The sequence below is a fragment of the Neopsephotus bourkii genome, unplaced genomic scaffold (assembly GCF_033783945.1).
Source record: "Neopsephotus bourkii isolate Nb327-2 ecotype Australia unplaced genomic scaffold, CSIRO-AGI_Nbou_v1 NB_1526, whole genome shotgun sequence".
Lineage (NCBI taxonomy): Eukaryota > Metazoa > Chordata > Aves > Psittaciformes > Psittacidae > Neopsephotus > Neopsephotus bourkii.
The window spans coordinates 6940103-6966206 of NW_026902002.1; the positions used below are offsets into that span (position 1 = coordinate 6940103).

Below are 26104 nucleotides of genomic sequence, written 5' to 3' on the forward strand. Positions count from 1 at the left end.
AGGCGGCAGAGGCAGGAGATGGGCTGGAGGCAAGAGGCTCCGATGTGCTCCCCTCTGCCCAGACCACACAGGGACGAGAGGGAGGAGAAGGGGAGAGGTGCTGGGGAAGGCAATGGGGCCGCCCAAGCCTCAGCCCCAGCCCTGCTTAACCCCAGCGAGGTGCGGGGAGGGCGAGAGCCAGGGAGGGAGGACAGCCAGACAGACAGCTCCTGGTTATGAATATTAACTACTTCCTCCACAGGCAGGGCTGTGCCACGTTAACTGTTTCCTAGGCAGAATGGACAGACAGCTGGACAGCCGAACCACCCCTCACGGGGTGTGGGGCATCACCCCGATTGACAGCCCCCCCAGTCTGAGACCCCAGCCCTGCCTGGCTCTTGTGTGCACACATCACACTTGTCCCCAGAATGCAGCGATACATTCACATAGTGGGGATGTCCTTTCAGGCCACAAGTGATGCTGTAACCCAGCCAGGTCTGCAGATCCAGACGTGTTGCTGGAGACTTAAGTTTCTCTATCTTAAATAAATTCCACAGGAGTGCCTTCTGTGTTCAAGTCACTGACCCCACCAGTGCCAGACCCAACCCACATTCACAACTCCCTTTCCCTGCCCCACCAGTGGCACAGCACAAGGTGGACACACCGTCACTGGTTTTAGGATGGCATGTGCCACCTTGTCCCGTGGCAGGAAGCACAGCACAGATCCCATCCATCCAGGAGCCACCTGCAACCATACTGCTCCATCCCAGGCAAAATCCATGCTGGAATGGTGCTGACCATTTGCTGGTCCAGGCAACAGTCAGCCTACCCCGTGTTCGGGCTCCTGCTTGAACCCATGCTCATGCTTTCGCTCCTCGATTGATCCAACACACTCAGCAAACCGTGAGGCTCCCTCCACTCTAATCCCCCAAATCATGTTTCCCACACCCCCATGGATGACAGCAGGGGATGAGAGCACTGTTTCCACCCGGCCCCTGACTCACAGCCCCATTTGCTCCCAGAGAGCAGCACACACCAAGTCAGCGTCCTCCCAAAACCTCAGAGGTTTGCTTGCTTCTCTGCCTTTTTAGGTTCTGCCCTGGTTGTGCAATGGGAAGGCAGGTCGAGAGCTCCCCGCTGTCCCCACTGGGACAGCACCAGCGCCATGCACACACTCTCCTGCACGTATGACTTCAAGAATGGTTTAAAGGGGAAGAAGAAGGGGCTGAGCTTCCACCAGCCCGTCCCTCTCTCCCTGAATCCCAGCCCTGCCTGGTTCCCAGTCCCAGCGGGACCAAACCCCATCACACCTCTGCCCCACATCACCACCCCAAATACCAGGTCAGAGGACAGCCCTTCTGCTGCCACAGTGGGAACAGCCGTGCTCCAGCCGAAATGTCCAGCCAAGCCCGCGGAGGCTCCAGCTTTTCTCCCATGGGGACTAACCAGAAGCAAGGGAGAGACACTCCCTGTGGATCCCCATCCAGCCCAGCTGGTCCCTGCTGTCCCCCTGAATGCCCTCCCCGCCAAGCCCTTACCTTTCCGCGGCCGGAGCAGAGAGCGGCGGAGAGGGGCGGGATGGGGAGGGGGAAGCGGATTCCTTCAGCTTTAGTCAGCTGGCGAAGGAAAGCGCAGAGCCAGGGCTCCCCTCCCCACCGAGCCCGGCCAGGGGACGGATCCAGCCGCGGGGGGAGAGCGGCAGCCCGCCGGCAGCTCCTGCGATGGATTTAACAGCTCCAGCCTGGCCCGTTTGCCTCCCGCCTCTGCACAACCCGGCTCGCCCTCCTGCACAGCCTCAGCCCCAGAGAAGTGGGGCAGGATTTGACTCCACTGTGGAAATGTACCCGGTGGGGGACCCACCCTGCTGGGGGACCGGTGGATGACAGCGACCCCACCTCGGGACTTGCTGCTGCAAGTAACGGTGCAGGATCGGCATCCAGCTCAGAATTGGGGACCCCTGGCCTTTGCACACGGGGTTCAGGCTCTGCTGAGCTCCCATCCCCGGAGGGGTGGGATGCTCATCCCACTCCCCACCCCGCCAGCCCAGACCTGAGCTGCAGCGGAGCCCCGCCAGGACCATGACTCGGATGGGGATTTAGCAAGTCTCCTGCAGATGTTGGATTTGGCCAGACCATGGTCACCCCCCTTCCACCCCAGTAAAAATGGAGGGCGGGCAGGGATAGCCTGTGGTAGGGATCGGGATGGTACAGAGGTGAATGGGGGTATGCTGGGTACAGCAGGAGCAGCCAGGGTGGGTCCAAAGGCCACTCATTATTACAGGGAGCTGCTGGGCTGGGGACACACACTCAGCCCTTTCACATTGTCTCAACCAGCCCAGTATGGTGTCCTGGTGTCCCCCCACCACAGTCACACATACAGACCCTGGGGACAACCCCTCCACCAGCTCTGTGCCAGCTCCAACATCCCGCTCTCCATCAGCATAGGTTTTCCCAACAAATTCAAACCAGGCCATAGATGATCCCTATCCAGACTTGCACACTTGCCACTGCAGGACCCCAAAACTTTCTCTGCGGTGATCCTCCAACCAGTCACAAACCCAGAAGTGCCACATCCAGCCACAGGTCTCCTCCTGCCTTCCTGGAGCCAGCCTAGCCCCCAGGGAGAGCTACCTTGGTGCTGGCAAAGCATCCCGCACCATCCACCCGCAATAAAGGACGCCTGTACCCCAAAGACAGCCAAAGGAAGAAACGCCCCATGAGCACCCTTCAGCGTACGAGCACACTCTGAGCCAACCAATGCCTATGCTTTGGCAGCAGGAACCAAGTACCAACCCCAAAGCCCCTTCAAGGAGGAGGTGGAGAAGAAGGAGGAAGAAGAGGGAAGGTTGGCAGAGCCACCTGCCTCCCCTGTGCTGCATGGAGATGGATGATGGGCAGTGCGGTGGGGATATCCCAGCACACACCACAGTCACTAAGGACCACAGGGCAGCCCAAGCACAGCCAGCAGCAGGGACCCTGCCTGGGTCACGCAGGAGGGTGAGCTCGCTGAGGAGGGCAGCTTGTGCCATAGCGGGGGGGTTGCAGAGCAGCCCCTGCCTGCTGAACCTAGCTGAGTCCCCTCAGCCAGAGGGTGAGATGTGGGGGTTCAGATCCCGCTCTCAAGCCCCCTGCCCTGGGCAAGCTTGGTCAGCCAGCGACCCTGCTACAACTCAGCTTCCCCTTCTCCAAGCTCCCATAGATAAGCACAGCGGAGGCAAGGGGAACACCAGGATAGGCACCACCCCAAACATCTCTCCAGCTTCAGGGTTCCTTCGTGTCATCCCACTCTGCCAGGCACCCCTCAGCCCATACGGGTGCCCTACGTTAAGAACAAGCTGCCAGAGCAAGGGCATCCACCTCCTCTGAGAGCGGCTGTGTCCGGCAGAGACGCGGCCCTGGGAGGACCCACCGTTTGGCAGGCGATGACGATCCCGATCCCTTCGGCCCGGGGTGCGGCACCGGTCTGCGGGAAGCCTTCACCGAGCGCCGGGGACAGGCAGTGGCAGGGACGAGCAGCAGCGGCTGATTCCACCCCGGCGCGGATCCCGGTGCCAGCCTCACCCCCCCTCTGCTCCCGGCCGCTGCTCGCTCGCGCCTGGTGGTGCCAAAGAATGTGGCGTGCAATTCCCTGACCAAATAAGGTGAGAACAACCATAAACAGGGACCCCCTCGTGCAGCCGGGCACCGCGTCCCTGTGCCAGCCCAGAGAAGAGGACAAGTGCTGAAACAGAGGGAGGACGATGGCAGACCCCTGCAAGCCCACGGTTGCTCTCCTCACCACTGCTTGAGGTGCCCCATGGGGCGGCTGCGGTGACCCCCTAGAGATGCGTTGTCTCACTGCTGCCTGTGCTGGCACAGGTCAGGGGCAGCCTCCTGCCTGCAGCTTCACCCTCCAGCAGACCTGGCTCATTCCCAAACAGGGGCAGTGTTTGCAACTCCAAGGTGCCCTCATTCCCCATTGCTACCCTCCCTGTGGGTATTGGCACATAGAGGGACCTCTGCAGCTCAAACACTTCCTGAGGTCCCAGCGAGGGAATGGAGAGGAGCCCTGGGGTTCCTCTGCAGCCCCGTGAAGGGCTGGGAGTGCAGCAGCTCTGCCCTGGGGATGAGAAGGGAACCACATGCACCAAGGCTGAGGGCAGGGGCAGAGCTGCAGTGTGAGCTCATGGTGGGGACACACAACCCTTCCCCTCGGGGCCAGACCCACAGCTCCACAGCTCCCCGCTGCATAGCTGAGCCCGCGTGTCACGAGTTGCCTGTTTACTGCCCTGTGCCAAGGAACTGCCCGTGCCTGCTCCACACAGCCAGCCCCACGTCCCCACGATGGGCAGAGGCGCCCTTGCCAGCCCCATGTCCCCAGCAAGTCCAGCCGCCTACAGCTCCCACTTGGAGCAGCTGGTGACCTTCAGGGACAACGGGGGCCCACAGCTGTCCCCACTCCAGGGGAGCCTATCCGGACCAGGCCAGAAAACCTCAGGCATCTGCTTGGCCACAGGTGGACTCACTGCCAGGGCAGGGGCCCACCACCCACCACATGCAAGTACTGCCTGCTCCTGAATGCAGGCAAGGGTGGCCTCGCTGCATCCCAGTGGGTGCTCAAGGAGCTTTTACCAGCTCTGGGCAATGGTGCAGACCCTCCAGGGCCACTGAGACCTCCTCATCTAACACAGTGGAAACTGAGGTATAGCTACATCCCGCCATGCTTGTGCCATGAGGAAGGAGCTTGGAGACCTAACGGGCCCCCCATTAGGTCCCACTCCTGACAGACTTAGGATTTGGGTTTCTAAAGCTCTGGGGCATCAACTGAGGCTGAAGCCTGCTCTGTGCAAACAGGGCTTTGAGAGCAAAAGTGCTGAAACAAACAAGCCTGAGCTCCCTGGCACCACAGCAGGAGGGAAAGTCCAAGAGATCCTCCTCTCCCATCTCATGGCCATGCTCCTCCCAGCAGTGGCCGCCTGCCCCAGCTCTGCTGCCCACCAGCATCCCCTGCCCTGGGACAGGGGGATTCCCGTGGGCACACTTTGGTCACCAACCGCCCGTGAGCCCTGACCTTTCTCCAGGTGCTTGCCAGGCAGGGGTGGCTCAGCCCAGGTGCCCTCCGTGCTCTCCTCGCGCTGGATGTTGAAGTTCTCGTAGGAGTCCCACCGGATGAGTGGGTCAGACGTGTTGTAGTCCACGGAAACACTGGGCCCGTTCTCCAGGTGCTCCATGCCTGGGAAGAGGCAGGATGGTCAGCCGAGGTGATGATGGAACCATCACAGGTGGGACAAGGAGAGAAGGTGAAGCAAGGAAAAAAGCACAGAAGCCATAGGGCAAGGCAGGAGAGTCATACAGAGAGATGGACGACAATGGGATTTACAGGAAGACCCACAAACAAGGTGTACAAGGCTGGCTGGAGCTTTTGAGATTGCCTAGGGACAGGCGTACAGACAGGCAGCGAGTGTGCCTTTTTGGGTAGAGGCCCTCTGTTCCCAAGCACACCCTCTTTCTCTCCTGGGCCAGCAAATGCTGTAGAGACCAATCTCCTGGGGAAGAGAGTAGAGGGCAATAGGGCACCAGTGGGTGGTTCTAGGTCAGCGTCACTGCCTGCACCTCTCATCTCACTCTGGTGACAAATGGACTCCAAATGGGGCAGGGGTTGGTTGCAAGGAAGGCAGCAGGGGAGGGGGAAAGGAGCCAGCATCCAGCTCCAAACCCCTCTGATGGTGAGCCAGCCATACCTTGGATCTTCTCAGGGCCATAGGAGAACACAAACTCCACCTTTCCATACTCCGGAAAACGGTCATCTGGGAAGGAAAGAGCAGAGCAAAGGGGCCATCTCTATCTATCCCTCCAACGGCACCCAGCCAGCCACCCCAAATATGCCTTAAGGCCAGTAGCAGGTAGTGGATAACCCGTCATGGGGCAGCACATGTCAGCCCCCAAATCAACCCCAAGGCAGCCCCTCCGGATCAGCAATAAAGGGGGTGACATTGCCACCAGTCCCTGAGCAGCACCCACTGGAGATGTGGATGGAGAGTGCCCCGCTTCACCAGAGGTGGATTTAGGGTAGATGCCCACATGTCCCCACGATGGGAGCAGTGTCAAAGGGGTGGGAGGAGGGAGTGGAGAGGTACTGGGGTGGTTACCTCTGAAGGCCTCGTCCAGGTCCTCCTTGCCAAAGACGACATCGAGGTCGTGCACGGCGCACGTGTGGAACTGCACGCGGAAAATCACGTCCCGGGTCGGGCTGCGGAACTTCTTGTGGTAACACTTCAGCTGCAGAAGGCAGTGGGGATGAGCCATCATGAGGAGCCCCATGGCTGGGCAAGGAGGAACCGGGGGATCCCAAGAAACAAGGGCCACCCGTCCTCCAGCTGCTCCCCACATGGGGGGCTGACCCAAGGCTCCTTACCAAGATGTCACCCTTGAGGAGCAAGCCAGGCTCGATGGTGATGCAGATGCCCGTCTGGCTGTCTCCTTGCACGTTGCTGCAGTGAGGGACAGCCCAAGGATGTGAGCTGCAGTGCAGAGCCCCCCCAGGGCACCCAGCACCACCTCAACCAGCCCCTTCCACCCAAACCCAGCCAGGAAAGGCTCAAAGCACAGAGCTGCCTGTCTCAGTGATAGAGGAGGGTCCCATCCCCAACCCCAAAGGGTCACCCATTCCCAGAGGAAGGAAGACGGGAAGGGGAAACTGAGGCACAGCCCAATGAGGGTGTTAAGGATGAGGTATGAGGGTTTGACCAGGATCCGAGTGCTGAGGCTGGGATACCACCCATCCACATGGCTTCCACGGGTCAAGCAGGACACAGGACATGGAGAGAGGACTCTCGGGGAAGGCTCTCCTCCCTGCTTCAGTTTCCCTACCAGAAGCCTTCCCATTCCAGGGGCACCAAGGGACTGCCTCTGGGCGGTGGCATCAGCAGCAGGGAATGAGGGGAGAAAGGAGTTGGATTTCACAGGCAAGATAAACCTGGAGCTTATTACCGGCATCCCATAAACAGTCTATTAAAAGCCGAATGGCAAGGCTGGGATGGCAGTAAATCTCAGCTAACAGGGATGCTGGGCTGCAAGGAAGGGAGACCCTGGTTCAGGGGAGGAGATGGGAACGCCCCCAAGGTTAGGGGGGCCAGGAGCCAGGTATCAGGGGCTGCGATGTGGCCCCAGCAGAGCATCTGGGCAGCTGGAGAAACTGGCTCCTGCTTTGCCTTCTCCCAGGAACAGCACTGAAAAATGGTGTCAGGGTAAACCATGGGAAGGTTAAAGCAGGGGGAAACTCTTCTAGGGAAAAGAAAGAGGTGCTCTAGGACTAACCCAGGCAGGAGGAGCGGCTGTTTGACACATAGCAGGGAAACGCCTCTGTCTCTCATGGAGCTGTCCCCATCCCTGTCCCCGATCCCTCGGGGACACCCAGCCTCAGGCTCTGCGCAGCCCCAGGCTCCCTCTGCTGATACGCAGAGTCACTACAGCCCTCCCGGCAGAAGGGTTCAGTACGGCCCCTGTAGCCAGTTACCGCCTCCAAGGAGATGGAAGACCCTTTCGGTTGTTTTCAGTTCCCTAGACCCCAAATAGACTTAAACAGGGCACCAGACTGCTGGGGACTTGGCCTTGACCCTCTCCATCTTCCCCTGCTTGCCAAGCCCCCATGCTGGGGAGGAGGGAAAAGCCCCATGGTGAGGAGATAGTTACTAGATCCCTGAGGTGTAGACGGGCTGCATGGCCTGGTAGATCTTCAGGAAGGGCCGACAACCTGGAAGACATCAAGGCGGGGAGAGAAGGCAGGCTGCTGTTAGCCGGCAGGGTGGAGGGGCCCGGGCAGGGATTAGTCACGGGGGAGAAATCCAAACAGGGAGGGAGCCAAGGCAAACAGCCGCTCCCCAACCCGGCTGACCCGCACCAGCCATGGGCAACATCTGGGATGGGCAGAAAGGGATGCTTCGGACAGGGTGGGAAATGGGGAAAGTCCCTATACCCCGGTTTGAGTATTGTAGGACCGAGGGGAAGTGCTGGTACTCAGAAGAGATCCCACACTCAGAGACCATCATCCCACTTCCATTCTCAGGCCCAATCTGGTGCCGTCCTCCCAGAAAACCTTTTAAAAGCTTTGTGACCCCACAGCAAAGGTTAGTGACGAGCATAGGCTGGGCACCCCCTGGGGGCATTTCTGTGGGAAAAAGGTAGCACCCTGCTAATAGGAGCAAACAGGCCCTGAGAGGGAATGGGAAATTAAAATTGCCAAGGAGATTGTGGAAAATAACCCCCACGGAGAGGCAGGCAGTGTGGGGTGATGGTATCTGCACGGGATCTGGGCTGGGGGGAGGCATGGGGACACCTACCGCCTTTGGACTCGAAGTTGGGGATGCCATGCATGATGACATGGTGGAGGAAGAGGGGCTTGTTGTTCATCTTGATGCTGCCAGAGAGGAGCCCACTGAAGTAATGGATGTACCTGGAGGATGGACAGGCAGCTCAGGGGCAGGACCCACAGCAGAGCACCCACCTTGGTCCCCCTGCATCCAACCACCCCAGCCATGGGAGCAAAACCCAGCCTCCAAATGCACACCAGGACCCACCTCTTCTGGGACGGCTGTCCCACAGGCACTATCTTGTCCTCATAGAAGCGCTTCATGGCAAATCTGTCCAGAGCCTGGTTGGCACTGTGGGAGAGAAAGAGCAGATGAGGTTGAAGGAGAACATCAGCACCAGCACCCAGCACCGCAGGGATGGAGGCTGATAGAGGGCCCCAGGGCCACCCTGGGACTGTGCATCCCTCTCACCTGGCTGAGATGTTGCTGTAGTGCATGTAGGCAGCCACCACCACCCCCAGCCGGCCACGGTTCCCCTGTGGGCACACAGCAGAAGGGGTGTCACGGGGGCAGCGGTGCCTGCAAGCACCCCTATACACATGCATCAGCCTACACAAGTACCCCAAACCTTACAGACACACACCAATGCACACAAATATGCTGACGCCTGCCCACCCCAAGCCACTAACCACCACATCCCCCGCATCCCTCAGCCTCTGAGGCTGCTCAGCCCTGTCCCTGCAGCCTCTCATTACTGTGCATCCCAAGGACAGGGTCCAGCCCACCTTGTTGTGCAGCACCACCACGTTGTGTGGCACCGCATTGAGCCATGTGTCCATGGCTTTGCAAATGCTGCAGATCTTCTCCAGCGCTGGGGTGTGCAGGTCAGGCCACCCAAAATCCAGCACCTGGGTGGGGGAACAGACAGGGGTCACATCCACACCGGACTCTGCGCCCCTGCATAGCTCCGAGCCTGCCTGTGTACAAAGCCCAGAAGCCCAGAGCAGATACCCAGCATGGGCACCAGGGTGCTGACCTGATGTACCCCTCCCAGCCTCTCCCCCAGCCCCGCCCCCCCCTGCCCAAAGCCCTGCCCTGGGGAGCCCAGCACTGTCCCAGATCTCAGCTCACCCCCTCACCCTGGGTCACTCAGCTGCCCCATGGTGACAGGGATGGGGATGCCTTAGAGAGATCTCCAAGAGGCCCCAACAGCCAGGTCTGGGCTAAGGATGGGGTTGGCTAAGTTGAGATTCCAGAAACTCATTGGGAAGGCACAGTGCTTTCCTCTGAGCTTCCCCTCTCTGCTCCTCCAGTAGCTGGGTGGGATAGATAGTTCCTCTCCCCAACAGCATGCAGCAGGGTGCTGGTCCCACAGACAGCCCTGCTCTGAGCAACTCTGCTTCCCATAGCTCTGACCCACCTTGGGGTGAAGTTTGCTGATATCATTTCTTCGCTCAGAGAGGTTGAAGAGCTTTGGGAAAGAAGAAAGACAGAGTGAGGGAACACACTTCCTCCCTCACTGCCACCTCGTTCCTCTTTGTCACCCCAGAGCCTCCCCAAATCAACCCATGAAAGGCTTCCCCAAACACATTAACCCAAGTAATGCCTCAGCACAGGACAACTCGGTGGCCAAAAACCCACAGAGGGGCCAAAAGGGACTGGAAAGCTTCAATGAAGCTTCCATGTGCCTTAGTGCAAAGATCCCCCGCACCACTGTGAAGCTCAGGTGGAGGCAAGGATGCAGCACCCACACCCTGCAGCCCCTTATCCCCAGGACCTGAGCACCCCAGCCCTTTCCCCAGCCTGGCAGGGTTCCAGCCATGCCCCTCACCACATAGTTGTCCCCATGCTTGGACTTCAGCATGTGGGCCACCTCACGGAGGTTGCTGCAGAAGCTCTGCTCCTCGGCCGTGCTGGGGTAGGAGACGGCAATGATCCGCTCCGTGATGTACACCAGGTCCAGCTCGCAGCTGCTCTCCATGGCCGCTGTCAGGCTCATGCTCCTGGGCACGGGAGGGGGCTGCTGTCAGGACACAGCATGGGGAGGGGACACACTGACCCTTCCCCACCCTGCACCGCCCCGGGGGTTAGGCAAGACAGGCTGGGACATGTGGGGATGCAGTGGCAGGTCTGCCCGCAGCCTTTCCCCCGCTCTCAGCCCCCCTAGGGTGTCCTAGGGACTCAGAATTGGTGATGGCAGGTCATAACCCCTGTGTCTTCTCCACAGAGAACATCTCCATCTGTAGCGAATCTGGAGAAGCAAAGTGTTGGTGGGGGAAGGAGAGAGGTTCAGATCACAAGAAGGGGAAACTGAGGCACCTACCTGGATGCTTTGCGGCGCGACTGCCCACTCCTGGGGGATTTCGTGGCATCCTAAAAACCAGAGAGGAAAGGTGATCCACTACCCTGACCCAACCCACAGCCAGCACAGGGGTCCTGCTAGAGGCGGGTGTGATGATGCTGCTGGAGCATCCCACCCCAGTGACATTGCACTGCACACTCTAACACCCCTAAAACATTGCTGCCTCCAAACACCACTCACTAAGCTTCCCAGTGGCACCAAACACCCTGACAGTGACATCATGCTCCCACCATGGCCATGAGCAAAACCCAGCTCTCACAACCCCAGCGCAGCTGGGACCAGCCACCACAGGCACTGCAGGGCCAGTGCCTTGCTACAGGGTCCCAGCGGACCTTTGAAGAGGATGCTGGGGGTGAGGGGGACAATCTCAGGCACGTCACAAGTCGCTCCAGTCTCAACCAGTCTCCAAGCACACACCTGGAAGGACAGAGCGGCTCTGGCCCTGCTCGGAGCAGTGGCAGGTCCCGCTGCCCAAGCGATGGCGAGGAGCCAGCCAGGGACCATGGTTTGCTTTGGCCTCAGCTCTGCAGAGCCAAGCGCCGGGAGGAAATGTTTGAGCTCTCAGAGCAGGAAACTTCTATTTATGCATGTTCTCTGGCCTCAAGAACTTCATCTGCAGCCGGTTTGCTCAGTGACTTCGTGACCTCAGCCGAAAAACAAAGCAGGGCTTCCAAAAAAGACCGCTAAGGAAAAACACACTCACACCTCATTAGTTTTAGTATCTCCAGCTAATAAGCAGGAGTCATTTAAAGACTCAACTCTGCAGGCAGCACATTCCGAGTCCCTGAAGGATCCAGAAACAAGAGGTGCACCCTGCAGCCACTTATCGATATGTCACTTTTGCTCTGGAGCTGCAGGACCTGCTGCCACCCTCCTCAGGGCTGCAGTATTCGGCAACCAGCATGCTGGAAGCAATGGGATGAGGTGGGAGAGGCTTCCCCATCAGCCTTCACCCACCAGAACAGTCCCAGGGGTGTTCCCATGGGCAGCTCCGTCACCCTCCATCAGCCTCACGTCCCCCATCAAGGTCAGGCTGCCCGGTGGAGCGGAGCTGCACTCAGGCTCTGCTGGGCACAACCACCTCCCCTCTCAGTCGAAGCCGCTGCAGGAGGCAGCAGCCCTGCCCAAGTGCCCGTGGGGGCTCAGGCAGCAGTGGCAACAACCCCCAAGTTCTCCTCAGGGTGCCCCAAACCTGCTCACCCCAGAAACAACACCCCCCGCCACATTCCTGGACTTACAGATACAGCAAAAAGAAAGAGCAAAACACATATAAAAATGAAACAGATCAAAAAGGAGTTAAAACACAGCAAAAACAGAGGTAAAATTTTTCAAGGCAGATCAGGGTGCATGGAGCAAGCTTGAAGCCAAGCATGGGCTCATTCCTGTGTCACCCAATGGTGACCAGGATGGGATCCCCACCGGGGGCTCTGCTCTGCCCCAAACCCTCACAGCAAGAGACACCCGGGGTCCCCCCCTGCACTCGCCAGGGGAGCCCCATCAGCCCCTGTCACCCCACCCAGCTGCAGCACCCTCCCAGCTGAAGCCTTGCCTCATGGAAGAGCTGACACGGGGCAACTGGGACTCACCCCCTCTCCTGCATGGGAAAACTGAGGCACAGAAGGGTAAGCAAGGCAGGAGCACCCCTCCCTCTCCATACCTTAACGGCAGTGAGACCCTTGCTAATCCATTTCCATGGCATGGTGGCTCTGCTCCTGGCACCCTCACAGCCCGGGGGAGCAGGTGCCTGTGGCCAAAGCCCTCCAGCATACCCCGTCCTGGCAGGAGCCCCCCTGGCTCTGCCCCGCTCCCCCCAATCTAATGCCAGCCGTCTCTGCCGCCAGCCGCTGCCCAAGGAGTCAGCCGCTATCAGCTGATAGGAACCAGCACCCGCGTTGCTGAACACTCCTGCCTGCCGCCGGACCGGGAGACCATGGAAAGGTCTCCTCTGGAGCGAGACACCAGCCAAGCCAGTATGTCCCAGTACAGCCCAGAACACAACAGGCTGCTCCCAGCCGCACTGGGTTGAAGACCCCACTGCCAGCCCAATCAAACATCTGCTTCCCAGCCCCAGGCTGGCTCAGCATGTCCCTACACTCTGCATAGCACCCAAAACCCACAGGCCCCTTCTGTGATGCAAGGCACGAGAAAGGCTAAGGAAATAGCAGGAAGCTTCCCCAAAAGAGTGCAAAGCCAGCAGAGGGGAATCCTGACTGTCCCACTAGGTTATTCTAGCTGTGGATCTTCTTTCTCCAGTTAAGAGAGGTGCTGGAAACATACCATGGACAAACAAACGGATGGTGCAAAGCTGGCTCCCAGGTGAGGAACGCTTTCACTCGCTTCCTCGTGGGAACTGCTCTGCCTCCATCTCTCAGGTCCCAGCCCCAGCACACAGGGAGGCCAGAAAGCTGGCTGCGGGCAGGGGGAAGCTGCCTGCGTTGACTTTGGCACTGTGTTTGTCTACACCGCCTTAGCAATTTCATGTCCACTGATTAAATAACATATCCTCAGCTCCAAGACAGGAAAGCCAGCTTTGCAGCAAAAGCCCCAGGCCCCCCTCCACTGGGCGCTGCCACCGACCCTGGGCACCTTTGGCATGGGCATCATCACTGTGGCTGGCAGTGAGGGAGGGCTGGGGCATCCCAGGGATGCTAGGGGACTAGGGGGCATCCCAGGCTGAGGGGTTTTGGCTGCAGTGGGTGCCTGTGGCAATGGGACAGGCACAAAGGGACCCCCCAGGAGGTCTCAAGACAGTCCAGTGTCCATGGCTGGTAGCACTTACCAGGGTGTCTACCTGCTTCCTGATGCTCTCTCCCACGGATGGCTGCAGGCAGGCAGGAGGAGGGGAGGGTGAGGAAAAGGCAAGCGAGAGAGAAGGAGAGAGATTGAGAGACATGCACACACAGAGCAAGGGGCAGGGTCAAAAGTTCCTCCTGAGCTATTTCTGGCCCTTCCTAGGAAATGAACTGCAGTCCCATTTCCTTCCCTGCCTTCCAACATGCCCGCTCTTCCTAAAGGTCGTGAATCCCTCGAAACCCAAGCATGGAGACAGGGCAATGCTCAGGTACAAGGATGCTGAAATCCTGCCTCCTGGAAGCTGTCCCCCATGCTGGACCGCTGATGCAGACGGGTAACACTCAGCCAAACCCTGTGCTCACTCCATGACAGGCACCTGATGCCCCCCACCCCTCCAGGTTCCCATCTGGATCCCCCATGGTCAGACCCCGCAGCCAGGAGGTAAACAACAGGTGAGCCTGGCATGGCCCCACACCCAGCCTGGCCCCTGGCCACCAGCAGGCCCAGCTCCCAAGATAAACCTCACCCCACAGGACTGAAGAACTCCAGCGGGAGTAGAGCAGGGATCTGAGATGGTCAAAAAGGGGCAAATTTGGTGACACACTACCACAGAGAGCTTTGAAATGGGGCTGGGGACAGGAATTAACTTCTCAGGGTTAGGGAAGAGTGTCCAGACCCCAAATATAGACAGCAGGGGACAGATACTTCTGCCTGGGGACAGCTGGCTGTGTCTCCTGAGGGTGGTGCAGCAAAGGGACCCTGTTGGGTGGCTTATAGGGGTCCTGGGACGAGGGGGAGGGAGGAAAGCCCTGAGACCAGGCTGCTCTGGTCCTGGCAGCGAGGCCAGGGCTGCCATTTCCAGCCATGGGACAGGGCAAACCCCTTTTAATTTCCTCCCAAAGCCACAATTAACGGTCCCAGCTCAGAGCCAACATGTTTTTGCTGGTGATAAGTGCCCGAGGAGGCTGGCAGGGGTGGGGGGTGCAGGCAGAGATTAAACCCGGGACAGATAACCACTGCAGGGTCGGGGGGGGGGGGGGGGAGCACCACGCTCTGCTCGCACCCTATCCCCTCGCTCACTTGGACTGACGCACTGCTCCCATGAGCTCTCAAGGGGGCATCCCCAAAACCCACTTTTCAGGTGAGACCCCTGCCAGCTATGGGGTGCCCAGCCCAGGGTTCCGCAGGGGCCATGGCCACCCCAGCACTAGCAGGCTGCCAATCTCAGAGCCAAAACCCTGCCAGGGCCTCCTCTCTCCGGCGCCTGCCCCAGCAAGCCTTGGCACACATCCGGAGCGAGAAGGAAGGGCAGCCGCATGGGCCCCGGGCAACGCCAGCCTCCCTGCCGCCACGTGCCCGCTCTGCCCGCCGCCACAGCACGGGCAGGATGGGGATGGGAGCGCTGCTCAGCCAGCAGGATGCTGCCCGCTGGGCACTGCCATGCCACACTTCCCAAACCTCTGCTCCCACTGCCATCCCAGTGCCCTGCCCGGAGAAGGATGCGTGGCAAAGCATGGCGAAGGACCACAGCTCTGTCTGCCCAACACCCCACTGCCTGTCCTCCCAGGATGGGGTGAATGGAGATTGGGCACACAGCTGTTTTCCCAGTGTCCATAGAGGACAGGGTGGGAAGTGCTGCTCATGGACCTGGCTCCGGCTGCTCTGTAAAGGTCCCCAAGAGGGACAAAGTAAGAGGGTGACAATAGCAAGGGCTGCAAACGTGCGACCTTGGGCGCCCTGATTCAAAGGGACATCTGGTAGAGCCATCTCTGTGTGTGCAAGGAACAGCCTCAGCTCAGGCCAGGGAGAGGAGGCCCTCAGTGACCAGGGAACCCAGAGGAACCAGGGAGCCCCTCTTCCCTGAGGTACAACTCCGCTCCAGAGGTCCTGTGGTGGCTGGGCTGCCCCAGTTGATGCTGCTCAGACAGGGGATGCCCTGCAGCCAGCAAAGCTGGTAGGAACAGCACCAAACAGGGGGGTGCCATTACCCCCAGCACAGGACCCCTGTGGTTTTGGGGCAGCAGACTCACGCCCTGAAGCCCCTAGGCAGAGAAAGCCCCACACCCAGTGCAGAATAGAGTATTGTACCACCCTGCATCCCCAGAACCCTACCTGCCACCCACAGCTCACAGCAGGGGGTCACTTACCAGCTCATAGTTGACAGCGGCAGAGCAGGGGGTCACAGCCTGCAAGCAAACAGAAGAGGGCCAGGGTTAGTCCCTGCAACCAGCACGGTGTGTGGGAAGGGACCAGGCTGCAGCATCCCCCCATTCCCTGAGCAAACTCAGTGCATGCCCTCCCAAGGGGGTGACAGGGGTGCCAGTGGCCCATGGCAGGAGCACAGGCAGCATCCCCAGGTCAAGGCTGGGCTCCCTGGCAATAAGGAGTGGGCTCGGGGCCATGGGATTGGTGCCATTTATGCTCGGGCAGCCCCAGCCCCGGGTGGGCACGGCACGGTACAGCACAGCATGGCTGCCTGATGCCAAGAGCAGCTCCTGGAACAAACCCCAGCCCAGCCTCGTGAGTGCTCCTGCAGCCGCCAGCTGAACAGCCCGGCTATTGTTACCTTAATTACCAGCGGCAATTACTGACAATTAACCTTGGGTTTTGCGTGCACCCCGGCCGGCCGGGAAGCTCTGGCACGCCAGGGTGGGAGCGGCAGCGGCAGCGCCGTGCCTATCGGTGCCGCGGGAAGCGGGAACAGCCGCTCCAGCACCGCGCTGCTCCGGGGATGCCGGCGGTAGCGGCAGGGGGTGACTGGGGACGCTTCGTCCCCTCTGAGCATCTCCATGCGCTCCCCGGAGCGCTGACCCCCAGCCAGCCATCCCCTGCCCCATCCCAGGATGCAGCCGATCTGCCGAACACCACCATGGCAGCACAGGGACCCCCCACACCTCCCTCAACCATAAACAGCAGGATTTGCCCCAGAGACCCCAGTTAGAACACTCCGATCCCACCCCATCCCAACCCCCACTGGGTGATGCCTAGTGCCTGCCCCATCCGCGGCCGCCAGCCTGTTCCCATCCCGCCTCCCTGTTTTCTTCAGGGATTGTTGTTCCTCCTCCTCCCGCTCCCTTCCCCTGCACATTATTATTATGATTTTATTCTAATGCAGAAACGCTTCCATAAAAGGCCCCTTTCCCTGCCCCGAGGCGCTGGCCCCGCGCCAGCCTCCCTGGAATGTTCTCCGGCAGTGAGCTGCTGTGGACGGGGCCGGCAAGGGCTGTGCTGTATCCCGTATCCCGTACCGTGTCCTATGCACCGCGGGCTCTTCCCCCGGGGATGCAAAACCAAGGGCCCCCGGCCCCCACCCATGCCCAGCTCCAGAGGCTGGTGATGGGGGGAGATACACTGCTCCCCCATCATGGGACACGCTGGTCCCAGTAGGATCCATGCCCATCCCTCCTATGCTTCCTATGCTATTGGCATCAGGAGGTTTGCAGGCTGCAAATGCTTCTTCGGGTGGAGAAAGGAGAAAACTGGGGTGCCCATGGTTGTATATCCCTGCCCTAAGGGGATCCTCAGATGTCTAACATGGGCTTGTACTCACCGTACACTGCTCCTCCCATCCATAGGAGACACCAACCCAGCTCTATGCCATTGCTCTCATCCCAGAAAGGCAGCTTTACAAGGACTGCAGGAATGTAACGCTGTTTTCAGCTTCCATCCCTCTCTCATGTTTGACTCAAACATGCCCCACGTTCAAGGACAAGAGGGAAGACCCAGCCTCATGCAACAGACCCCTCCCTGAGGAACTCAAGCTCCTGAGCCAGAGGGGCAGGAGCATCCCTCCTGCTTCACAGGACTTGTGAGAGCATCGCTGCACACAGGATCGGAGTGAGCCAGAGGACCACTGCCACCTCCATCCCCAGGCACCCCGGTGCCCCACAGGGCAGTGACGGGTGGGAAAGGCTGGGAGACCTGCACACCCCTGGCCTAGGCTTCGCCTTGCCATGGCAGACACAGCGGCCTTTCTTCTCCCCCCCCACCGGTGTTTGCATTCCTGCCGCCCGGCTCCCGCTGCCGCGACCCCGCCGCCCAGCAGCCCTGCCCAGGAATGTGAGGAACGAGGCGCAGCACGGCTGCCGCCCACCCCACGGCCCCCCACGGCCCCCCAGGTCGCAGCCCCATCCCTTCCAGCAGCCACATCCCACCAGCCGCTGCCTTGAGACCTGCGTTTTGCCAAGCAGCAGAATCAGTTTCCCGGTGAATGAGGCCTCAAAGCCTCATGATGTCTCATAGAGGGTTGGGAACACCCTGCAGCCTCCCCCTGGAGGGAAGCAACAGGCTTGCTTCACTCGTAACCAGCTGTCACCGTATACTGTACCTAGAACAACTCAGTGCCCTCGAGACGTCCAAACCCAGAAGTAGAAGCCAGGCTAGCTGGTACCTGACAGCTCCTGGACACGTGGCCCCAGGGCAGAGCAGCCCAAGGGAGCCCTCCTTCACCAAACTACCTGCTGCAGGTTGGGGACCCACCTCTGCACCCCAGATCCCTGCCGGGCCTTCAGCACCAGCCCACAAGCATTGAGTGAAGCCGGAGGAATGCAGACATCCACCACGTACCTGGCTATAAGACACCCCAGAGCCTTCTCCACACTGCAACCAATGCTCGCATCTCCCTCCCAGATCCTTCCTCTCCCTTCTCCTCCTCCCTTAGCAAAACAGCCCCTGTAACCGTGGAGGAGCCCAGGGGCATTGTCAGGTCCTGCTCCAGCCAGCGCATCTCCACGCAATGTCAGCAGGGCTGGTGGCAGACAAACCTCCACGGAGGGGCCCTGTGCTTCGGGAGCAGGCTGGGTCAGTGCAGCACTGGGTACAGGGTGGGCTGGGGGAGCACAGGGATCCCCCCAGCCCGGCTGCCTGAGCCGGTCACCAGCTGGCCCGGAGCCCACAGCCCGGCCCGCCCGGCTGCCGGTGTGCGATGCAGGCCCATCTCTGACGCATATCCCTTCCTTTGGGTGGTGGTTTTTGTTTTTCCCTTCCCCAGGAGCTCCGATAAACATTCCCGAGCCATTCGATATCCGGGCCAGTGCTGACCCTTGCGATGCCGGGAGCAGACGCAGCAACACCCACCCCAGCCCTCGAGCAGACCCCAGCATGCCAGAGCCACTTCCCATGGCCAGGCACTAAGACACCAGCAAGCCAGCCTGGATGGTGTGGTTGGGACAGGAGACTTGCTATGAAAAGGGGTTTCCCTTAACATCCTGGTCTACTCCACAGCGAGCCAGCATCAGACAGGCACAGCCCTCCTGGCCCCACTGTGCAGAAGAGATCTGGACCCCAAAAGAGGGGGAAAAGGCACCTTACTCCTTCCACCCCCCCCGGAAAGGTATCCCCTGTCCAAACCACCCTGTGGGCTGGAAACACTTTTGCCAAAGAGCATAGTGACTCAGTGACCAAACTGGCACCCCATGGGACCACACTAGGGTAGCACCGATGCCAGCTCATCACACGTCACCCCATGGTGGACTGCTTCCCTAGGAAGACCACCTAAGCTCTGTGCCACCCACAACCCAGCTGGGCTGTGCAACTCCTCCCCATGCACCCCATGGCTCTCTGCTCACCCTCAGAGCCTGCCTCAAGGAAGGTTGGGGTGGGGTGCCCAGGGCCCCCAGCCAGCACAGAGCCCTTCTCCTGCTCACCAGCCCCACAGCAGTCCCCAAGCACTGCAAACCCCCCTCTTAGACATAGTGTGGGGCAGAGCAAGACATCTGCTCTGACACCGCATGCAGAAGGCATTGCAAGGGGATGGGCTGGAGCCACCAATTGAGGTGTCAGGGAAGGTCTTCCCCTCTCCAGCACCCCTGTTTCCCCACTCCTGCTGGGATCAGCTGCAGCATCCTTCCCCCACCAGCCATAAGGATCTATAGGGTCTAGGCTCAGAGTGCCCCTGCAGCCAGCCCACTGCCCTGCCTGGGGGTGAGGTCCCCCAGCCCACACCACATGCTGCCTGCTCCTGCCCTCACATTTCTTGGAGCTCTGGCAAATCTCCTGTTTATGCAACAAGTCCCCAGCGGGAGGACGGCATGTTTCCATCCGCACCCGCTCCCCCCTCGCCTCAGCTCCGCCCTGACACAAGGGTCCTGGGGAGGAGGCAGCACCCCAGCACCACACAACCCCTCTCTGCCCCCACCAGCACTCAGGGCTCTGCTGCTCTGGGGGTTCCCCCCTTCAGGAGGGGGGGCCAGCTGTGCCAAAAGGCAGGGGAGCGGCTTGGCCGGCGGCTCTGGGTGAGTCAGGCTGGGCTGACGCTGGGGCATAGAGGTCTCACTGCTCCCAGGCTTCCCTCCGAGCATCCCTGTTCCGCCCCACAGCTGGACCAGGACTGTCACCATGCCATCCCCTCTATGCTGGGATGCCTGGCAGTGCCCGTGCCAGGGCACAGCCCACAGAGCTGCCCTGCCCCTGCATCACCCAGGAGATGCTGGTGGTACCCAGGGAGGTTACCACAGAGCAAAGAACCAACACGGTGCCAGAGATGTCCCCCAGGATGGGATGGACTCCATCCCCTCTGTGTTCCCTCTCTGGTATGTCCTCAGGGAGCCGCCTCATGGCCCACCCCCGCCAGGAAGGCGGCAGCAGGGCCAGGAGAGAGGTCACCCAGTACACCCAGCCCTGCAGATTGGAATTGAGATACCTATGGGGACACCAGCTCTTCCACCCTGCATTGGCCCTGGGGCCACCACTGGCACCCCAATGCACCCACAGCATGGCCAGGAGAGCGATGACCCCTCCTGCAGGCCTGGCGTGGGGAGAACAGGACAGGGAAGACAATGCATAGGGAAGCTCTGAGGGGTTGTGATGGAGGCAACACCACCAAAATAGCCCTGGTCCAAACCCAAATAAGGGCAGGTCCCGGCTCCAGGCTGGTTTGAGCAATCGGCTCCAGGGTTGCCAAGTGCCAGCTAGGGGAAGGAGGAGAAAGTAGCACCCCAGGGCCTGTTCTGCGGGGATGAAGAAGGTTTTGGGGGTCAGGAGGGGAACAGAAGTGCCTCCGCATGCCCACGACAGGGCCTGACCCTGCTCTGCCAGCAGGCACTGCCTCAGCGTAGGGCTGGCCATAGGCAGGGATGTGCTGAGCTCCAGTGCCTAAAAAGGCAACATCTGCAGGCAGCAGGTCTGGATCCAGCCCTTTGGGCCAGCGCGTGCCTGCCTGACACCAGCCCCACACCCCCAGCCATGCTCCGCTGCCAGCACCCACCCATGGGTGCTGCTACACTGCTGCGGGGACACCCCACTGAGGGGACACCCCTCACCTTCGTCCAGCCACCCTGCCCCAAGGGAGAGTGTGGGGTCACTATCCCCCTGCGCACGGGGGTGCTTTCTGTCCCCTATCAACACCTCCCCTCCAAATATCAAGCCAGCCACCATGATTGGCCAGGGAGCAATTCCCACACTAGGGATTGGCCAGGAGTCACACTGGGATTAGTTGAGACACTGTGCTGCAGGGGGCTTCACCAGGATTGGGCCATACACAGGTTCTTACATGGGATTGGTCCATGCATGGATTCTTAAATGGGATTGGGCAGCAACTGGATTCTCACCTGAGATTGGTCAATGCATGGATTCTTAGATAGGATTACTCAACACACAGATTCTCACACAGGATTGGTCAATATGTGGGTTCTGAGATGGGATTGGTCAGAGCAGTGATTCCTGCACAAGACTGGTCAGCGCATGGATTCTCACATGGGACTGGTCAACAAATGGATCCTGACAAGAGAATTGGCTGGGGCATAGGTACTTACATGAAACTGGCCAGCACACTGGCCTCTGAACAGATGGGCTGGCTGCTTGTGCCCTGTGGTGAGCACCGTGGGGGCACTGCCCTACAGATTCCCTCTGTGATGCTGGTAGAGCACCAGCAAGCCCAATTCCTAGGCATAAAGACCCTACTGCAGGCTCTGGTCTGCCCCATGGCACGAGGGCGACCCGCCAGTACTTGTGGGGCTGCAACCCACCTCTAATGATGGTCATGGTGCCAAAATAAGCCCTGACTGCCCCAGGTGGTCTGTGCCTCCCAGCACCAAGCCCCTGGGCTTCTCTCATGGGGCAAAGCCCCAAGCAGATGGAGACCAAGGTCAGTGCCGTGTCTCCATCCCATGGGACAGAGCCAGATAGCAGAGTGAGCAGCACTCCCATAACTGGGGTCCCCCATCTATGGCATCAGGAGGGTGAAGAAGAGATGGAGCTGCTCCCACTCAACCAGGGGCCGAACCATAGGGCTGCCCTTCTCTCTGCACCCCAACACCCAGCAGGGCAGCTCCAGTGCTGATCCAGGACTGCCAGCATTGCGACAAGATGCCCAACAGATGGGCTGCACAAGGCCACGCACAGGACAGCAGCAAAGCAAGCAGGAGAATGGCCCAAGGCAGGCACAGCTCTCTCATCCCCTAAGTAAGGCAGAGTGCAAATGGACCCCTTGGCTCAAGACGCCAAAAAGGAAGGGAGACGGGAGCACAGCCCCAAGCACAGCACGTACCCTGGAAGGGGACAGCAGGCCCGCAGAGCAACAGGAGTCCTGCCCTTCCTGGAACAGGGGGCAGCAGGATCGCTGACAGAGGCTTCATTAGATACGGCGCAGCTTGGGCTCGTTTTCCCATGACCCGCTTTCCCGAGGGGTGCCACCCCCAGGGATGGCTTCAGACTCCCGGCAGAACACACGCAGCCCTCCCAGTGCCACCACGCTGTAGGGACAAGGGGTGCCTGCTTGGGCTCCCCCCCAGCACTGGTCACGCAGCAGATGCCCCCCCAGCACCCTCCATGAGGACCAAGGGGGTTATGAAGTCACTGTCAACACCCTGTCCCTGTCCAGCTGCCCCACAACACCCCACGGGGTCAGCGGACCTGCTCCAGGGGCTGCTTCTGACGCCGAGCGGGACCAGGCGCCCCAGAACGGAGCACTTCTCTGTTTTCTCTTGTTTTCCCCTTAAAACTAGGAGGGCTGATGCCTCGCTCAGCCGTTTCCTCTCCCAGGAGCACAGCCCAAAAACATCTGCGCCGCGACATGCCCTGCCGGATTTAACCCTCTGCGGGCCCGGCGGCGCCGAGGGGCCGGGGGTCCCTGCTCGGGACGGTGTGGGGTGCACCCGCCGGGGCTGCCGGGCTCCTCGCCACTCATTAACCCGGGTTTAACCATTGACGGTCCCGCGGAGGGACCGGGGAGCGGGGGTTAACCCATGGGCTGCCATGGGTGTCCCTGCCCCGGGATGCCCCTCCCGTGTCGCCCACCGCAGGGTGACAGGAACCCGCCCGGCCGCGGGGCGGGAGCGGGGCGCAGGGGGAGTTCCCCGCTTTCCCGCGCAGCCCTGGCTCCCCGGGGACAGGTCCCTGCGCACTCGGGAGGGGACGCCAACCCCAGCGCCTGTGTCCCCCCTCCGGGGCATCCCCAGGGTCACCGGTGGGGAGGGGGGCACGGGGAGCACGCCCCCCCCCCCCCGAGCTGCTCACAGCTCCCAACCGGCAGCAAACTGAGCCCCCTCCCCAGATCCTCCTCTCTGCGAGCACCGCACTGCCCGCTCCAAGGCCCCCCGCACCCCGAGACTCCCTCTGGGGAGCGACAACTGGGACCCCCCCAACACGCGGGGGGGGGCAGCACCCCCCAACACGCACCACCCCATCACCGCTTGGGCGTCATGCGTATCCCCCGCCCCCTGAAGAGATGCCACCCCGCGCAGCACACACACGCCCCCGGGGGCGCTGGGGACCCCCCTGCCCTCGCTGCCCACCCGTACCTGGTTCATGACGCTCCCGAAATCCATCCGGGGTCTCGCCTGCCTACATCCGAAAGGGACGGCAGCGCTGCCTCACCTGGCCCGGGGGGCGCGGGGGGCGGCCGGGAGGGCCGGGGGGGGCAGGCGGGAGCCCGGCGTCGCCCGGGCGGGCGGGCAGGCGTGAAGGCAGACTGCAGGCAGAGCCCCCCTCCCTCCCCGGGCCAAGCCTGGAGAAGGAAGGAAGGAAGGACGGAGGGAGGAGGGAGGGGAGGGAAGGAGGGGGAGAGCCGAAAGGTTTCGCTCCCCTCAAGCAGGACCCCGGCGATGGTGGAGCGCAGGGGGGCCCGCCGGCCCCCGCTCCCCTCCGCACCCCCGGGGCAGCCGGGGACTGGGGAGTTCGGGGGCGCCGGCTCCCGCTCTGGGTAGGAAGGGGGTCCTGGGCGGCTTTTTCCACCCCTCCCCTTTCTCCTCTCGCTCCTTCTCCCTCTTTCTTCTCCTTTTCCCTCTCTTCCCAGCTGCACAGCGCGCTCCAAGTCCAGCCCCGCTCCGCTCCCCTCGCCTCCCCTAAAAACGCCCTTAAAGGCAACCAGGAGCCCTTATCAGGCAGCTGGCCCTGGGTGAGGGGTACCAGAAAGTGAGCAGACACCCCCCCCCCCCAAAAAAAAAACAATACCCCCCCAACACCTCCACTGCGTCCCCTTGCAGAGTGCCTTGCACTCCGTGCTGAGGGGCCACAGCGAGCGATGGGGTGCAGCGGGGTCAGGGCCTTATCGCCCCATGTGACGCCACCAGTGTCCCAGTGCCCTTGGCTGGAGGATAGCAGGGACAGGGCTATGGGGCCCTTCTTGGGGCTTTTATCTGCCTGGCACCCCCTGGCACAACTTGGTCCCCCCTTCCACACGCAGGACAAGGTTCCCAATTAATGGTCCTTGGGTGCCTGGCACCTTGCAGGATGTTTTACCATCCCACCCCCCAAGTAAAAAGCAAGGCCAAAATGCTGTAAAAGCCATGGCTGTCCCTCAGCACGTGGAGCCACACCAGTCCCCACCTGCCTGTCCCAAACCCAGGGTGTGCCCAGCATCCCCCTTGCCTTCCTCCCATCTCCCTTCCTCCTCCTCTGGGGCTCTGTGTGCCCATGGCCAGAGCTCTGCTCTCCCCGGCAACCCCTGGAGCAGCCCAGTGCTCAGTGCTGGGAGACCCGGGAGCGCAGGGGGAAGCCCCCTGCAGTGCGGGGCAGGGGGGGCCGCCGGCAGCGGCCCATGGAGCAGCGAGCCGGCCAGGGAGGCAGCGAGCCAGGCACCCGGCCCAGAGCTGTTGACATTTTCTCGCCCAACGCCTCCCCGTTCCTGTTTGCGTTTCCGTCCTCGCAGTGTGGGCTCAGCCAAAGGGCTGGGGCTGGCTCTATCCCCGCGGAGCAGCACCTCTGGGACCCCTCCTGCCTCACCAACCCCCAGGAGTCACCGGGGAGGGGACGGCGGTGGGCGGCTCTCCCTCTGCCCTCCTTCAAGACTCCTGTAAATGCATCACCTTTGTGAGTGCAATCCCACTCCAGCCGATCCTGCCCAACCCCTCCATGCCTGTTTCCTGAGCAGCCGGATAGTGCCATGGGACAGGAGCACCGAGAGGCACCAGCAGACCTGTCCTGCTGCCGAGGATGAGGCACCAGAGCCCCGACATCCCTGAGTGGCACCTCTTCATCCCCTCCCAAGGAAGCACCTGCCGCACTGTCCTCCCTAGCACCCAAGGGCATGGAGCTGAACCCCAGCAGCCACCACGCTGAGGACAACTCCCCCCAGCCAGCACCCACTAGCACCCCCAAACAAGCTCTGTGAGCAGCACAGCCCCCCAAAACCAGGCATCCCCAAAAGAGGGGAATACTGCAACTGGGATGGAGGGGCAATGAACATCCTGCACCAGGGGAAGTGGGCACAGATCCCAGCTCAGCTCCCCATATGGACCCACATAGCCCCAGTTCCTTGGGAGGCGGCTGCAGGCCAAACCCTGGGAAACACCAGCAGGGGAAGAGCCAGGGCCAAATGGGAAAATAGCTGAGTGGGATGGAAATGAGTAGATGAGCAAAGGGCACTGACAGCAAGTCCCTGTCCCCAGGAAGGTGACGGGAGCTGTCCCCTGGAGAGCTGATATGTCCCCTTCACAGGACACAGCCAGAGAAGTCCTGTCAACATCCCTGAACTCCAGCCACCTCCTGGAGCTATCAACTCAATGTACCAGTGAGAGCAGGTCCAGCACCAAGTGACTCCAGTGGCCTCTGCACCCCATGGGCTCCCATAAGCACCCACTGAGAAACCACCCTCCACCTGAACCACCTCCTCCACAACCCTAAACAAGCCCCTTTGAGCATCACTACTCCAGATGTCAGCAGCAGAAGGGGAACCTGGGGATCAGATGCCTGGGGGGGTCATCTCCAGAGGCGAAAGCACACAGGAGGTGAAGCGCCAGTGCAGAGCTTTCACCTGGTTTGGGGTCAGTGGAGGTCCCGGAGGACCCCCAGCACCCTTCCCAGCACTGGTCCCAGGAGGGGTGGCCACAATGGTCTGGGAAGGGAGCAAATCGGTGGGAAACAAGGCAGAAGCCTTCTGCGGGAACCTGTGTTCAAGGCAGATCCCACTTCCCACCACCGCAGAGCCCTGGAGGGCCGGATCTGGCCCTGGTTTCCCGCGAGGAGGGAGGGAGGCTGGTGGTCCCCACTGCCCCAGGTGACACCCCCCTGCCAGCCCTGGCCCCTGCTCACCCATGCAGAGGCTGGGCGATCTCAGCAGCCCTGCTCCCTGCCCACCCTCCCTGTGCGCAGCAGCACCCGGAGGGTGCAGAGGAGAGCCCCATCTCCTCCGAGCAGCCAAGACGACACCTCCGCCGGCCCCCCCGCCCCAGAGCTCAGAGAGGCTGAATATTTGGGCAGTGACGTAAAGAAGGGGAAAAAGGAAAGAGGGAGGGGGGGGAAATCCC

The 26104-nt window shown here is 60.9% G+C and overlaps 1 protein-coding gene across 14 annotated transcripts in view; it reads right to left on the minus strand.

Annotated features, from left to right (window-relative positions):
• TNS1 (tensin 1) overlaps nt 1-26104 on the minus strand; it is a 118055-nt gene that overhangs the window by 26571 nt on the left and 65380 nt on the right. For 6 of the 14 annotated variants that reach the window (XM_061370203.1, XM_061370214.1, XM_061370205.1 and 3 more), the window contains 14 exons: nt 15569-15607; nt 13408-13449; nt 10590-10639; nt 10098-10269; nt 9687-9737; nt 9052-9174; nt 8738-8802; nt 8534-8617; nt 8297-8409; nt 7650-7710; nt 6373-6448; nt 6107-6236; nt 5699-5764; nt 5029-5190 (listed from right to left, as the gene is read on the minus strand). In XM_061370203.1, the coding sequence (XP_061226187.1) occupies nt 5029-5190; nt 5699-5764; nt 6107-6236; nt 6373-6448; nt 7650-7710; nt 8297-8409; nt 8534-8617; nt 8738-8802; nt 9052-9174; nt 9687-9737; nt 10098-10269; nt 10590-10639; nt 13408-13449; nt 15569-15607 (1234 nt within the window). Of the gene's footprint in view, nt 1-3335; nt 3649-5028; nt 5191-5698; nt 5765-6106; nt 6237-6372; nt 6449-7649; nt 7711-8296; nt 8410-8533; nt 8618-8737; nt 8803-9051; nt 9175-9686; nt 9738-10097; nt 10270-10589; nt 10640-12285; nt 12434-13407; nt 13450-15568; nt 15608-16971; nt 17393-23158; nt 23799-26104 lie in introns of those variants that run through there. The other 8 variants (XM_061370207.1, XM_061370206.1, XM_061370212.1 and 5 more) reach the window with 8 other exon arrangements.